We start from the raw sequence: 17118 nt of genomic DNA, 5'->3' as shown, positions 1-17118 counted from the left end.
AGATCAAATTATTTTTTGAGATATGTAATTCAACGGTAAGGAATTTTTTTTTTTTTTTTCCTTTTTGTTGTTGTTGAAATTATTTTGTACCAGTAACTGGCGCCCGATGATCGTCATCTTAATTTTAGATTGTTGATCGTTTTATCAATTAAATTATTGCTTTTGTTTGGAGATTATTATGCTCTTCTTTTGTTGAAAATGCGAGCTAAAAGAAAAAGTCTAAATAAAACTAATCAATAATAATGCTTTATTACTCATTCTTAATGCGTGTGGAAGCCGTGGAATTGAATAATATTGATTCAGATGCCAATTCTTTGTTGCCATACTTTTGATTTAGGGTTTTTTCAACTTTCTATACTCTCTTTTTCGAGTAAATATTCTTCTTTTGTTTCATTCCACGAGTTTCAGGTGTAGGGGGTTTGAGTTGTCTAGCAAATTAAAAAAATACTAATAATCTTTTTATATAAAGCCAGCATTTAATAGTGTAGTTTTCAATATACTAAAAATGCACTTTTCTAAATTTTTGAACAAAACCATATTACTTATATATAAAAAAGATACTGAAATTAATAGAGATAAAATTGTAAAATGATAGCATTTTGAATTAAAAGAAAATTATATAAAAATATTGCAAAAATAACAGAATTCTTTAAACTTAATATTTAAACCTACTCCAACCGTTGGAGTAAAACTCAAATTTTAGGTTTTAAATATACTCTAACTTGCCCCAACCTTTAGGCCAAATATGAGTTTTGATCAAAAACTCTTTTTGGGGCAATAATTTTTCCTAAGTTAGTGGGCTGACCAACCATATATCTGTATTTTTTTAATTTTATATTTATATATTCATTTAATCTAACTGCTAAGATTTATTATGATCAAATGCAAAAATAAAAAAAAGATTTAACGGTCCAAATTTAAATCAAATAGCTAAAATAATTTTTTTTTTTTAAATTCTTCCATGTGTTTCATATTCTTTTATAATGTTCCACGAGTTTCATGGTGTCAATTTAGTGATTTTTCAATATTTATTTAAATATTTTTATATTAAAATGTTTATAAAATTAAATTAGGATAGTGTATATACTTTTTTTTAAGTTACTTTAAGAAATTATTTTCTTTAAATTCCTTTTTTAATGATCTGAGGCTAAAAATTTAACTCGAACGATTGTCCCAGAAAAAATACTTCTACAACAAAATCTAAATTTTTCAAATTAAAAAATTTTAAATTTTAACCCAAGAGTTGTCATTTGAGATGATCTAAAGAATGAGCCACTAGATTTTTTTTTTTTTTTTTTTTTTTTCTGCAAAGATAAAGAAAAGCAAAGAAATGGCAGATGCCAAAGAGACAAAGAACACCGCACCCAAACGGATGCCGACGCATTTCCTTCCTCCTGACCTGTACCCCAAAACAACCAATCACCAATTGCCACCTTCCATGCTGTTTCTCTCTCTCTCTCTCACATCCCCAATTCCCATTCCGATTCTCCTCGTTCCCTTTCCGTTCCCTTTCCCATAAATCCCTGTTGTAAAAATTTAAAAAAAATGTATGATATCCATATATTCTATTTTACTTTTTATATATTTTTTTAATTTTTGACCTTCGGATCAAATGAATCGAAGAAGATCAACAAACAAAAATTATCAAAAAGTATGCGAGAAGTAAAATAAAATATATGGATAAAAACGGTAATATTACTGCCTCAGGAGAAGTCTGTCCAAAATAAAACATTCCCACGTTCCAGCATCCCAACCCCGCACCTTCCTCAGGAAACTGAGACTAAACCCAAACCCAACTCCCACTCTCTCTCTTTCAATCACTTCTTTCCTCTTATATTTTTTCTTTTTTTTTTTTTTTTTTTTTTTAAATCTCATCTCACTCTCCCACCCTCTCTATATCTCCTCCTCCTCCTCCTCCTCTCTCTCTCTCATCTCCATCTCTCTCAAGATAAACAAATACCCTGAAATTGTCTCAAAAAACAGAGAGGAACCTGGGGATTTGAGGTAAAAGCTTCCCTCTTTTGGTAACATTCTTAAAATCTCTCTTTCCTTTCTTGCAAACCCATAAACCCCTTTTACCCATTTCTTCTTTTGTTACCTCACAATTGCAGGGTCTCAAAGAATATCAAAAGATGGCAACTTTATTAACTGATCTCCAGCTTCAAGCTCTCTTCATTGCAATTTTCCTATTGTCTTCCTCCTTCTGTCTCCAGGTTTTATTTATTTATAGACCACATCTAATTAGCTCGTGTTATCTCAAATTCTCAATGTAATTAATTTTCTGGGAATCACTTTTTCTTACCTTTTCTGGGTTTTTCCCAAATGCCAAACAGATCGGAGAGACGTGCTCGAAAGACAGGGACTGCGACGCCGGTCTGAGCTGCCAAACCTGCGCTGCAAATGGCAACACCCGACCCAGATGCACCCGGATTCAACCCACCAGTCCCACATCAAAGGTAATCATTTTTTCCTTAATTAATTACGTAATTTAATATTGGTTTGGTTGGCGCAGATGGGTTTGGTTTTAATATTGCCAATTAATTTGCAAATGGTGATTAATTATAGGTGAAAGGTCTGCCATTCAATCGGTATTCATGGCTAACCACCCACAACTCATACGCTCAAGCTGGAGTTAGGTCCGCCACCGGTTCCTTAATTGTTGCTCCCATGAACCAGAACGACACCGTTGCCAACCAACTCAAAGTAAGTTTCTCTTCAAATAATCTCTACCCTGCATTTTTTTTTTTTTACCCTTTTTCTGTTTATTTTTGGACTTTTTCTTTTTCTTTTTAGAGAATGCAATTTTATTGTCACACTATATTTGTCTGAATTACGTATAAAAAAATTAAAAAAGTCACGATGCTCTAGCTAATTTGACAAACCCCGAGAAATTGTGTTCTTGGATGACAAACTGCAAAGATGGCTGGTGTGTAATCAAACGGTAGTCAAATGATGGAAATGTTGACCAGACAAATGTTTGATTTTTCAGGTTTATCCTTTTTATATTCTCTTATTTCATGGTTTTGACAAAATCAATATATTTTTTATGACGTGGCAGTTTGTCACTCCATTGATGACGTCAAGCTAGATGTGTCAAATGAATCGCGCTTGGGCCGACCCGCTTAATAAAACACTAAGCTCAGTTCGGCCCGCATACCTAGTCGATTAAGACCTAGGTCATGCTGCGTAGGGTCACTAAACGGGCCGACTTAGGCAAAATAAACTTTAGTTATTTTAAAATTTTACAAAAACTTATTTGAACATGTTATTAAGCTAAATGCAGCTAATATTAAGTTTTACTAACATTAAAATGTATGTTTTAATTTTTGACAAAAATAAAAAAAAAGAAAAGAAATATATGTTTTAATTGGAAAATAATGAATAAATAAGATTTTCTTTAATGAGCTGCGGCCGTGCTTGGCCCATGATGGGCCCAACGGGTCAAGGGCCAGTCGGCTCATTGGACAAAATCTTAGGCCCAGTCCGACTACTTTTTACGAATCGTGTCGTGTTGTGTTTTATTTAAATGGGCTTAGACCGTGACATGCCTTATATAAGTGGGTCGTGCCCGTGCCGTGATCGTGCCGGCTCGCCCGTCTGACACCTCTAGGTCAAGCTAGCTCATGTTGAACCCTTGGTGGTGTGTGTTGTGTTGTTTTGCATGCAGACTTTACAGGAAAGTATTTTAAACTAAGAGAATCCCACCTATATTTTGTAATTTTGCATATATGACAAATGTATTAAGTAAATACATATACAGTAGCCAAGTCGTTAAAAATTTAATTCAGGGCATAAATAAAAATGTTTAAAAAAAAAAGAAAAAGATATCAGGTTAAGCATGTGGATGTCTGAGTGATTATTGAAGCACATGCGTAGCTGTCATTTTTTTCTCATTTTGCTAAATTACCTGTTCCTTTTAAAAATTAAGAAATGGAATCATTTGGGTATTTATGTTGATTAAAAGAGAAGCATCCACCTAATCCACCTGAAACACTTCACTTTCCATGTGTTGTCATGAGAGACTACTACCTACCACATATTTTGCTAGTTTACGAAATGCTAATATAAGTTGCATACGCGTGTAGGCTGATTCATACCCTTTTTACTCTCCGAGAAATGCTTAGATTAGTTGCACACGTTTAGGCTGATATGGCCGTTTCACCTTATAACTCTTGCTTTTCTTTGGTGCACCTGAATTATGCTAATAAAAATGAATTATTTATATTGGAATTTGTTTTTCAGTTACTTTTACCATTTTGTGTTAAAAATTATAATTTGGTCGATTTAAACTTGTTTCAACTGCTATGCTAAAGACCGATATTTCCTATGTTTTATTTTGTCGATTGCTAGAATGGTGTCCGAGGGTTGATGCTGGATATGTATGACTTCAACAACGACGTCTGGTTATGTCACTCGTATGGTGGCAAATGTTACAACTTCACTGCATTTGTAAGTGCTTCAAATTATGCTTTTGCCAAATTGAATTGGTATTACAAGAAAAACATCGTGCTTAAATATTTAGAGTCCGTTTGGGATTTTGCTTGTGGAAAGGCTATAAGGTTTTCTAACAACCCAAAGCACTTCTTACTGCGTTATATAGAAACAGATAGAAGTGCTTCTGGGTCTTAGAAGAGCTTCTAGAGGAGCAACTGTCAGATGCTTAATCAGAAAGATTTTAAATAAAAAATTTAGATGTTTCTAATGAAAGCACTTTTAGCATAAGCACCTATGAGCTGAAGTTTCCTGCAGAAACAATCCCAAATGAGCTTTTACTCGCTTTACTGTTATTTAAAGTTTTAAAGGTTCAAAACTGAAATGCTGCTGTTGATTTTGCTCGTGTGCACCAATTTTCTCTGCAGCAACCTGCTATTAACGTGCTGAGAGATATTAAAACCTTTTTGGAATCCAACCCCTCAGAGATTGTCACCATTTTTATCGAAGATTATGTGGAATCTCCAATGGGCCTGACAAAGGTCTTTGAGGCAGCTGACCTCAAAAAATTTTGGTTCCCAGTTGCTCAGATGCCAAAGAACGGAAGCGATTGGCCAACTGTTGATGATATGGTCCAGAATAATCAGCGGTTGGTGGTCTTCACCTCGAAGAAAGCTAAGGAGGCTTCAGAGGGAATTGCTTATGAGTGGAACTATGTTGTCGAAAATCAATGTAAGTCCTATATTTTATTACTTTTCAAGATGTCAAGCACTTCACCGGATTGTTTGTTCAATATTTGTTCCTAAAATTTTCCTCAACTTTGTTTTAATGCGCGTGTAAAGATTAATTCCTGGCTGAAGATTTTCCTCAATTTTGTTTCGTGTACTATATTCTCAGATGGAAATGGAGGGATGGTACCTGGTTCATGTCCGAGTCGTGCTGAATCATCTCCAATGGACACAACGTCTAAATCACTAGTTCTTGTGAACTATTTTCGCGATCCTCCAAATGCATCAGCATCTTGCATGGACAATTCAGCTCCCTTACTGAGTGAGTCGAAAACTTGCTATGAAGCAGCCGGGAAACGGTGGCCAAACTTCATTGCTGTTGATTATTATGAGGTATTAATTGAGACATTTCCACAGGAAACTCTTGGAAACAGTGTCAAGTAGATAAAAGGACGGGTAGTGACACACTCCCGTTTTCTCCTTATGCACTCCTCTTTGTCCCTCAGTTCTCCCGTGATTTATTCAATCAAAAGACTAGAAAAATGGAGGAGTGCGGAGAGAAAATAAGAGTGCGAAAATTACTATCCAAAAAAAAGACATATTTGCATGCATTTGCCTAACCAATTCTGGTTTCTTTGCTGCAGAAAAGTGATGGTGGTGGTGCTCCAGAAGCAGTGGATGAAGCCAGTGGCCATCTGACATGTGGCTGTGACAGAATCACTTACTGCAAGGTTTGCAAAATTTACAATTAGACTTTATAACTTGTCAAACAAGGGCAATATGAAATTCATCCTAAGTTTTCCAATCTATCTTGTATGAGCAGGTAAATGGTGGTAACGTTACATTTGGTTCATGCGACGTCCCAAAACTTGCTCCGCCGCCACCTGCTGCCGCCACCACCACCACATCCTCTCAACCAGGTTCCGGTAACTTTGCTTCTCGGGGCAAATCAGTCCGGTTGTTGTGGTTGTGTGGAACAATTTTGGCTACAACTCTCTCAATTCAGATATAATTTGTTCTCTACTTTTGCTTGCTACCTCTCTTGTAATTTTTAAACCACACGAGACATTTTTTTGGAGAAAAATTTGATTCCTCTATTATGAGACCACGTGCAACCCTCTTTCTTGGTTTTTTTTTTTTTTTTTTTTTTTTTAAGGGACCAACTACTTCACCACGGCAGTCCATCATTTCAAGAGTTGGAAAGACTCACAAAGGTATTTTAGCCTCCTCCTGGCCACTACTGTGTGATTTATCAACGTCGAGAATCGAACCCAAGACATGTCATGTAAACTACGAGACTAATTTGGGTCACAAATTTTTACCGTTAGATATGCTCATATTCGATCATAGTTGTACAATGGAGAGGGTAAAGGTTCAAAAGCTAAAAAATTGCCTGATTTGTTTAAATACTCATCTCCAACTAGCTATAATTCTATGGAACCTATCAAGCCATTATTTACCAAAGAGCACCAAGTTGGCCAAATGTAGCCCCCTCTTAGCATTTTTTGCAATGATTGGTTCATATTCAATAGCTAAATTTGAAAACAATCAACAATAGTTTAATTAAATTAACTAATAAATTTAAAGTATAAACTTAAAACTAAAAAATTATTGAATGCTATATTTAGCTCTTTCGGTTGTAGATGATATATGAATATGGCCTGATATTATTCATTTAAAAATATATTTTTTTTTAAGAACTATAACCCAAATAAGGTTATATTTAACCCTTTCAATTGGAAATAACTTTGTGGCACGTCCACATGCACCATGGGCCCGAGAGAGATAGGCCTGGCTTATCACTTAGGTGGAATATGACCCCTCTTACCCATGAGTTAATTTGACCCATTTGTTGCAAAAGGCTTGGGTGGCTTTAAGCTTTAAATCATGGGTTGCACATAGTCTAGGGGATATACTACCACTATTCTCAGTCAGACCACATCGAATCTCCTCCTCATATACAATGTTTCACAATAATTAAAATTATCTACTTTTTAATTCATCCTATAAAGATCAATTTTGCAAAAAAAATCAACCCAATAAAAACTTATGTTTGATTAACTTTGTCAAGTCTCAACGTGTAATTGAAGAACATGGTGTGTGTGTGTGTGTGTGTGTGTATAATATATATATATATATATATATATATATATATGTTGGACAATCGTTAAGTGACTAAATGATTATGGATTTGGCGAAGTTTACTTTTAAAGGATGACCTAAAACAAATCTTATTATGGTTCAACATTGTAAGATGAGAGAGAATTAAGAATGTAAAATGAGAAGGTTACTAGCATTGCTTAAAAAATAAATTATATTGTGTATCAATTTGTTCTCAAGTAGAGAATATTTCCTATAATTGAAGATATACCTCCTTGTGTCATATGATAAGTGTTGTACAGATAAGAATATGTACATTGAGTCGTGTCATCAATATTGTAACTTGTAGACAAAATAGAATTTACACACAATGATAGGGTATATTGTTGCTCTCAATGAGAGAATCTACATTATCACCAATTATATACAGCTACGCATGTACAACCAATGACACTGAGAAATCTCTAGTTCTTCGGACAGCCACACAATTGTAGGGATTTTTCAATATGCACTAGTGTACCTATATATCAAGGTCCTTGGTTGTCAGATTTTTTACCGCACATTCGATCCTTCATTCTTCATTCTTTCGGAGCATATCATAAACTAGAGCACTGTAACTTGTTCACATGAACAATTGGTGACTTGTCTTCAATGTACTGGGCAACATAAAAGAAACAAACAAATACCAATTTCCATGTGCAGCGGAGACAGGGACCTCTGCAAGGTCAAGTAGTTTATTAAAAATAGGGTAGATTACATAAAATTACCTTAACTATGGATCGCATTACAATCTCATACCTCATCTTTTAAACATTGTAATGTCATACCTTAACTAACGAATTTGTTGCAACGTCAACCCTCTGTTAACTTTTCTGTTAATTTTTCTATTAAATCCTGATGTGATAAGTGTGGAGGCCATATTTTTCTGAAGGGGCAGAACAGGTAGATAAAAAATAAAATTATAAAATAATCAATTTTTAAAATTTTTATTATTTTTTATGCCAAGAAAAATTAAATAAAGAGGAGTGGGGCCCATCCTAACCAAACCATCCATCCTAACCCTTCTTCCCGCCCCCTTTCCTTCCTTCATCACTGAAACACAGCGCAGCACCTCCTTCGACACCTCTTCTCCACCATTGTCCACAAAGCTACACCTGGGCTCCTCTACAACCATGTCGAGCTCGACCTCACTCGCCAAGCCGACGTCGAGTCATTCTTCGTTGCCGAGAAACACCAATTTTTTATCCCCGCCGTGGTGGCAGCATTCACGCAAACAACACGTACCTGACATGACACACCCCGACCCAGAATGTTCACTAGGACTCCGAATCGAGCTGTGCTAGCCGACACCTGGAAGGTAACGAAGCCATAAAGTGTAGTGATAATGTGAATAAATTTAAACCTAAAAGTGCCTACATATAAGAGTGCGCTGTAAGCGGAAATGAACCCATTTCACACGTGATGTCAGAGCATAAGTACAATACAGTAAGATAGGGTGAGAATTATACCATCAAAGGTAATCGTCTACACCAAGATTTGCCAAGAATCCTCGTCGATAAGAATTCTGAGACGTGATTTGGTATTTTTTCTAGGCGACGATAGTTCGTGATGCCTCGATATTCGTGCTAGAGAGTTGTAGTGTGGACTTCAGGTGAGTAGGTCTTTTCTTTTTTATAGTTTATATATGCATATATATATATATGATTGAGAGTTTCCATTTATGCATTTGAAAAAGAATTTCTTTCGTACGCTTGGATTAGACTAAAATTTACAAGCATTAGCAAAATGACGGAATTTATGAAATTATTCCAGATCCTGCAAGATGCCTTAATCCAAGTAACGGCTTTGATGAATGCTATATTGACTAGAAATTATGGAATATGCTACATCCTACGGGATGCACAGGTATGCTTATAATATTTGATTCCATAATTATATCTACGGTTATGAATGTTAGTATGTTGATTAGAATTATTGAATCGTTATGGCATAATTGTATCTATGTAGTCTGCTCATCATTGCTACACCCCGGTGTTAGTGCTCTCCCAGGGCCAGGGCTAGGGCCAGTCTTTCACGTGTATGTTCACATCCACACTGCACGCTCGCCTTGGATCCAAGTAGGTGCAAGTCATGTCGTACAGGTTGCAATAGGCAACTCCGACATCTTGTCGTACAAGTTGCAATAAGCAACTCCAACTCATATGTGACCACGAATAGCACCAGTCTTCATGTGATTGTAGCATTAAAGCGTATATTATGATTACACACAGTCATGTCGTATATGTTGCATTAGGTAACTCCGACTTGTGTGCTAGCATAGATTGATGAGCATCAATTCAGTTGTACAAGTTGCATTAGGCGACTCTAATTGTGTGCTAGCATAGATCAATGAGCATCTGATTTTATTATGCTACTGTTAAGATATTGTGATTGGCATATTTCTAGAATTATTGTGGATTTGCATTTGATTTCATACCTATATGTAGTATGATTTTCTGGAAACTATACATGTTTTACGGCGAGGGGTTCTAACGTTTTGAAAGGTTTTTATTAAAACTTTATTTTCAGGCCCACTCACCCTTGTTTTTTCACCCCTCTAGTTTTAGTAGCTGAGCTTTCTTATCAACGAGGATTCTTGACAAATCTTGGTGTAGACGATTACCTTCGATGGTATCATTCTCACCATATCTTACTGTAGTGTACTTATGCTCTGACATCACGTGTGAAATGGGTTCATTCCTGCTCACGGCGCACTCTTATATTTAGGCACTTTTAGGTTTAAATTTATTCACATTTTCCACATCACTACACTTTATGACTTCGTCACCTTCCAGGTGTCGGTAGCACAGCTCGATTCAGAGTCCTAATGGACATTCCGGGTCGGGGTGTGTCATGATATTTAATCATCGTCAATCTCTAGATCCAGACCAACGTCATGGTTGCTTCTTTGTTGAACACTACCATGGTTGCTACTTTGTGGTTTTGGGTGGCCAATCTCAAATTCCTAAATGTTTTTAGTAAAGGAAGAAAGAAAATGGAGATCTTCTAGTAGAAGGGGGGCGATGGCGGTGGGCGGTGGTTAGAGTGGAGAAGATCTAGTTTGACATTATTTCAAGGTTAAATTCCAATATAAAAATGCAGTGGCCAAGAAGATGATACTTACACTCCATTTTTTTTTTCTCTTAATATCACCAATTTCTCATATAAAGCATCCAGTTGAGCATCGATGGCGACTAGGCCAGTTTAAACCATGTTTAGACCCGAGATCCTTCGTTAATCCACGACGGCTTGAGCAACGATTGTGGAGCTAAAAATAATCACAAGGCGACACGTGGATTTTTAGTAAAAAAGACAAAGTCACCGCTGAGACACACCGGTTGTCTTATGCGGGAGCAATGGACAATCAGCCAAGAGTGTCCAAAATAGGTAACAAATTCCAAATCATCACATCCATCCTCATCTTAGGTAATTACTTCATAACCTACAAATTATTCCATATAAATGGAGATTAATTGGCTAATTAATGGATTAATTCACCCATTTTCACACAAAAAGCCTTTAAGGGCCGGCCACCTCCATTTCCTATATATATGATCCTATTTTCTCTAAAAAGCTGGTTCCAAACTCTTGCAAAACTCCCAAAAACTCTCCAAACACTTTTCTCTCTAAATTCTAACTTTGGCATTGGAGATTCTTCGGCCAAAGCCCCCCCATTCATCGTGGGCGCGTAAGGCTCTTGGCCTTGACCCTAAGGTGTTAATTGTTTTGTAGGTGCAATTTTGTCTAAGAAGAAGGAGGCGGAAATTTGCATCCATAAATTGGTGCTTTCATGGAGAGTTGAAATTCACACTCGTAGAAGACTCTCGCATAAAAAGGTTTTTTCTCTATTTTCTAGTCCACTTGTATTTTTTGTATGTTCTTATTATTATAATTTTTATTTGCAAAGATTCTTTGATAAAACGAAAAAGAGAAATACAATGGCTAGAAATTTAGAAAACTCCATGAGTGAAAATTCTAATATTTAAGAAATAGGACCACGACGATTCATGAGACTAAATGTGATCCTAGGGGGAGCAGCACTACCACCACAAGGTTCTACCATGGGAACCACTGCGGTGGCCATCTGCGGCGAGGTCCATGGCACCACTACCACGGCCCGAGCCGTGCCATCCAAGGCTTATGGCACCAAGGCCATGACCTAAGCCATGTCACTCTAAGCCCAACGCAAGTCCAACGCGTTGCCAAGCTGAACCCTAGCCTCGCACCCACATGTGCTACACGCCAAGTAGCCCACTCCCGTGGCCCAAACTATTCCCGCTTAGTAATCTGCTTTCGTGGCCCAGCCTGCTCCCATGGTCTAGCCTGCTCTCACCGATCAGTCTGCTCCCGTGGCCTTCTAAGCAGCCAAAATCGGTCCAAGACTAGTTCAGCCGTCCCGACTCCAAATTTTCATACCGATGATCAAACCGGGAACATTTTCACCATATTTTTCTGCATATTTGACATTTCCCAGCTCAAATCTCACACCCGGAGTCTACCACACTTCCACTGCTCAAGGAGAAACATTTCTTCCAAGCTTTTCCAATCCAAATGGCAAACAACATTTGTCTTGACAAGTTATAGAGTTGACGAGCGCCCTAGCACAACATACGACCTTGGTGAACCAGCTCTTGCAGCGCACCAAGGTGCAACGTGTTCCAAATAAGGCGTCCCAAAGAAGGACAAAGGCAGACGAAGAACCTCTCCAGCAGCGTCTCGACAAACAGCCATTCGACCAGCCACAAACCGAGCTTTTGGGCAGAGTACATTCCCGATTGGGTCTCCGAGATAGCGTATACTCCCGTCTTAGCGCGTGAAGGAGCGTGCGCTCTCAACTAGGCCCACAAACGAGCATGCATTCACGATTGGGACCACACTCCGATAATCAACATGAGCAGTCTTCCAAGCGAAGTGTTCATTCCCGGCTAGGCCTGCAAGGAGCATCTTCCACATCACATCAAAGTAGACAGCACGACAGACGGAGAGAAACAGTCACTCAATCCTGCTCAAGTTCAACCAGCAGCCTGCGAAATCCCTCGCCTATTAGGAATCCACCACATGCACTGCTGCCGCGGCATAGACGAGCCGCGCACTTAGAAGAGTAGCCTAGACCAACATGTCAAAACTGGGGGCAGCCGAGAGCTCCGTTACACCAACAAAGGCAAATTCAGGAAGAAGTAGAGAGGCTCCTAAATAAGCTATCGCGTGATTTCCAATGCAACGAAATGGCCGACGAGGCTCTACGACGAGACATGACCAACATAATCAGGTCACCCTTCACAGACGAGATCGAGCAAGCAGAGCCTCCACACGAGTTCAGCATGCCATATTTCAAATCTTTCAAAGGGGATGAAGACCTGGAGAGACACTTAAAGCACTACCGAAGCGCAAGATTAGTTCTACACCCTGCAGCCACAATCTATCCAAAGTGTCGACAAACTTTCTTTGGTTTTTACCAAAAAATATTCATCATATCGCTCGATCAAAAAGAAGTTCGACCATTTGTTCAACATCAAGAAGAACCCAAAAGAGTCGTTTCGTCACTATGTGAAAAGGTTCAAAGTAGAGAAGGCAAGGATAGTCGGATGCAACGACTCGATAGCTAGAACAGCCTTCCAAAAAGGACTTCCAGCAGACCACCCGCTATTCGAAAAATTGATCATGAAAAAATATCTAACTCTAGCAGATTCTTTTGCTCTGGTAGAGAAACATGCACTTTAGGACGAGGCACGCCAATGCACATTCAAGGACTTGAAGAAGTACTTGACATCACCTCCCTACTATCCAAACCGGAAGCAGAAGAGAACTGATTCACATGTTTGACGGTATCTGAAGCAGTAATAAGCTCTACCATCATACGAGAAGAGTTGGGGGCCCGACTACCTGTATTCCACAGTTCAAAAGCTCTTTCTCGATGCTATCAGAAATTCAAAAGCTAACTTTGGCGATAGCTGTTGCAACTCGAAAGCTTAAGTTTTACCTTCAAACGCACGTAGTCATCCTCATGACACATTATTCCGCCCAATCCAAACGCGTGATGATAAAAGGCATAGACCCTGGCGGATGCAAAGTTGTCTGACAAACGCAACAACTAAGCCCAAAAAACATGCCAAGGGCAGACGAACACTGGAAGGACACACTCGGAAGCAAGTTTTGTCCTCGTCGCCCCAAAAGATTCTACATAGAAGTAACATGTACCGGCAGTTGAGCACTAGCTCCTGCTGCACGTCACACAGCCCTAGTCGACCCTTACTTCATAATTTAACTCTAGAATGGTCCAATACCGACAGTTGAGCATCTCCTGCTATGTGTAACATGGTCTCAGCTCCACGACTCCCTACCATGCACCAAGATGCTAAGAAGTTAGTACAAAAGTGCGACCGCTGCCAGAGCTACAAGCCGATACCAGAACTGTCTGCCAGTGAGATACACCCGCATACGAGTCATTGGCCGTTCATGTAGTGGGTAATCAACCTAGTGGGACTTATGCCGCCTGCTACTGGGGGCAGATGCATGATGATCGTGGCAACTGACTACTTTACCAAATGGTAGAAGCAGAGCCCAAGATAACCACGACTTAAACAGACATAAAGCACTTCATATGAAGGAACATCATTTGTTGATTTGGCATCCCACAGTCCATCGTCACTGACAACAGCCCGTAATTCGTGGGCAAAGGTATGACGAAGTTCTTCCAAAAGTATGGCATCAAGCAGCACATGTCCACGTCGAGATATCTTCAAGGCAATAGGCGGGCCGAAGCATCCAACAAGATGATCCTCGACTTCCTCAAGAAATCCCTGGCCAAAAAGAAAGGAAAATGGCCAGACGAACTCCCTGGATGTCTATGGGTATAATGCACCACCAAAAGATGAGCAACCGCATTGAGTAGAACAATAAGGAGATGCCCACAAGCTTAGATCTGGCAAAGAAGAAGCGCGAGCAGACCATCACCCGCATCGTAGCCTACCAGCAGCAATTCATCCCCAGCTACAACAAAAGGGCCAAGATCCGGTAGTTCCAGCTCGAAGATCTAGTCCTGAGAAAAGCCTTCATCATTGCCCATAGAAAAGGCTCAAAAAAGATGGATCCCATCTAGGAAGGTCCATACAAGATCAGCAGAGCAGGCGGCAAGAGTAATTACACCCTCGCCACCATGAAACGACAAAAAGATCAAAAAGTAGTGGAGCGCCTACAATTTGAAGAAGTACCATATGTGACCTCCTACTAAATCAAAGCCCGAAAACTCAAGCAGCTCGATGGGGACCACCTCACAAGCCAAAGACTATCCAGTTGTTATGCAATTTCTACCTTACAGCTAAGTTCTTATTCGTTTTACTCATTTTTCAATGAGGAATTTAGAAGTAATCACAACTTGGCTCAGCTGCATGCTTACAACAACTGGTCACTCATGCACTTCAAAAGAAGACCGCACCCTTCTTAGAGACTCGTCTCAAGAATTGTGCCCCTCGAGGGACCAACCATGCTCTCCAGTGCGATAAGGTAAACCAATTCCCCCACACCCACATGGGTCAACTCTTCAATATAGAAGGATAAACTCTACACTCCGAATATCCAGACGTGGATGAGCCTAGCTGCCCTAGTATAACTAGATGTACGATGGCTTGCGCTGGAATTCCTAGAAGTAGCCACAATGGTCTTTTTCAAGGCTTAGTTAACTGAAGGATTTTGGGTCTCCTAGGCTAATTCGTGGGGAACCGGGCCCTAGAGACGGAGGGGGCACATTACGCAGTACATCCGATAGACGGTTGCCATGAAACCCTAAAACTGCTACCATGTGCACTAAGGTAACCTACGGTTTCCAGATAACTGCCTACGGCTTGCCCTTGAGCGATAAAGCCATGCTAGACTTATACAACTGCACATTCTTGTGAAAGGTTAAACAAGCTAACATGCATATACGAAGCTCTATCCATTTCCGACATGCTACGTAGTCGATAAGCTTTACCTCTGCCAAGCGCGGAACAATTTACACCAAGTCCTAAAGTGTTGTGATACTTGCTATGCAACCTATGGAATTGGAGATAGCCAAGGTTAACAGCCTAGTGATTACTTAGATTTGTCTGCTTCTGTAAGTAAGGCATCCGGCTGGCAACCTTATGGCTAACAACTTTGCAAAGTTCTATACCAAAATCTACGGCTGCATAGACTACGTGGGCCTGTATGCTTATAGAAAAGTAGCACACCTACCACTAGTCTATAAAGTCTAAAGGTTAGGGTATGAACAAAAGAAGCGAAGATGAAGAAAGCGAAGGAAGGATGTTTATAAACAACTTAAAAAGGCCAAAGGAGTTCAAGAAAAACAAAAGCTACAAGGAAAAACAAAGAAAATCCTAAAGGCTACCTAAAAGACTACATTCTAGCAGCTTGGATATCCCACGACTACTCGGTCACCACACCTTCAGCAGCAGCGACGCTCTTAACAGCGACATCATCTAGCGCTTCACCCTTGGATGCCCTAGCCTAGGCACCAACTTATTCAACTACTTCACCAATGGAAGCCTTAAAAGTAAAAGCAAGCAAGTCTTCCGAAGAAATAGATAAGGTCTTGAAACCTCGAGCCCATCCTTTTCACCCTTCAGCTGCTCATTCTCCTCGAGCAGACCAACACGGACATGCTGCAACTCATCCACTTCCTTCTTCAAACTTTCATTGATCTTCAGTACACATTGAAGTTCCAACACTTGGGGTTCAAACTTATTAACGATTCTCTTGAAGTGGATCACTTGATTATAAGTAGCAATCAACTCTTCATCATTTGCATAAGCAGCGAAATGAAGCTCAGAAACTGCAAACTCAAGATTTGAATCTGAGGTATGCAACATCCAATCTCCTTCTCTGCACTTTCATACTTAACTTGGATCGCGTCAAGCCTAGTCTTCAAGACAACGATCTCTTGGCGAGCGATCTTAAGCTGCATAGAAGTGGGGGCAGAAATATTAGACCCCTTCAAAGCAAAGCAACAAGCTCAAAGTCCAACCTCTTGATCTCTTCGGACAAGGAATAAGCTTCAGCTGCCAAAGTCTCCATCACCTTCTTGGCAACCTTGCTATATATGCATCATAGCAAGCAAAGCAGTCCTTCTATATTGGGTCGTATGTTTCACAAATGAACTTGGGCAAACAAACCTTTATAACGCCATAAACAAATTGGCACAAGTGTCCATGTCTTCAAGCAGATCTAGTTTCAAGAGCACACATATCTCAGCAGCCTCCCTAGAAACAAGCTTAGTGGATTTCTCACAGCTGCCCACGCAAGCAGTCTCTTCCTTCCCAACAGGCGAATCAGTCTCAGCAGCAAAGGGAGTGGGCCTTAGCGCCACTTTAGCAGCAGAGTCCACCTTATCGTTCTCCATAATAGCAAGTCTTTCCAAATGAGAACCAAACTTAACTCCCAACGGACGTCTTGGCATAGACCTAGGCACTAGGGGCATGACAAGACCTTTACACTGAGCAATACTATCAACAATGGAATTAGCCATTCTCGACATAGCAGGCGCCACAGGCTCAGATCTAGCAGCCTCATTTTTCTTCCCATTGGAAGAAGTCATGTCAATCATAGGCATCTCGACAGCAGGTGGACCCTCACGAGCAGAGGAAGAAGTCTTCGATTTTAAGTAGACGGAGAAGATCTCTTCTTTCCACCTTCATTCACAGTAGGCTCCACGATAACAATCAGACGAGCCAAAGTATCTACCTTGATCCTCTTTACTTTCTCTTGAGAGAGCAACCCACATTTCTCCCGATGAAGAGAACTAAGCAGCTAACGATATTCACGGTACTCAGCAGGGGAACTCAAC

General features: G+C 39.6%; 1 protein-coding gene across 2 annotated transcripts; it reads left to right on the top strand.

Moving 5' to 3' along the window:
• Positions 1 to 1752: 1752 nt before the first annotated feature.
• Positions 1753 to 6259, top strand: LOC137747425 (PI-PLC X domain-containing protein At5g67130). 2 transcript variants are annotated; one of them, XM_068487529.2, is made up of 9 exons: positions 1753 to 2004; positions 2112 to 2213; positions 2334 to 2456; positions 2566 to 2703; positions 4351 to 4449; positions 4860 to 5163; positions 5329 to 5552; positions 5804 to 5890; positions 5983 to 6259. In XM_068487529.2, exons 2-9 carry the CDS (start codon positions 2133 to 2135, stop codon positions 6169 to 6171), a joined length of 1245 nt encoding a protein of 414 aa, XP_068343630.2. In that variant the 5' UTR covers positions 1753 to 2004; positions 2112 to 2132; the 3' UTR covers positions 6172 to 6259. The 2 variants fall into 2 exon arrangements, with proteins under 2 accessions (XP_068343630.2, XP_068343631.2); XM_068487530.2 differs by having other exon boundaries at positions 1888 to 2024.
• The last annotated feature ends 10859 nt before the right edge of the window (positions 6260 to 17118 follow it).

This window comes from Pyrus communis, chromosome 2, assembly GCF_041283825.1.
Source record: "Pyrus communis isolate YQ-2024b chromosome 2, ASM4128382v1, whole genome shotgun sequence".
NCBI lineage: Eukaryota > Viridiplantae > Streptophyta > Magnoliopsida > Rosales > Rosaceae > Pyrus > Pyrus communis.
This window is presented reverse-complemented; position numbering and strand designations above follow the sequence as displayed.

What these genes read in the sequence shown, in the direction of transcription:
- LOC137747425 (XM_068487529.2), top strand. Translation starts at nt 2,133, where the DNA reads ATGGCAACTTTATTAACTGATCTCCAGCTTCAAGCTCTCTTCATTGCA. An exon ending in CTATGTTGTCGAAAATCAAT is followed by an intron (nt 5,164 to 5,328) that starts GTAAGTCCTATA and finishes CTATATTCTCAG; the next exon opens with ATGGAAATGGAGGGATGGTA. An exon ending in ACAGAATCACTTACTGCAAG is followed by an intron (nt 5,891 to 5,982) that starts GTTTGCAAAATT and finishes TTGTATGAGCAG; the next exon opens with GTAAATGGTGGTAACGTTAC.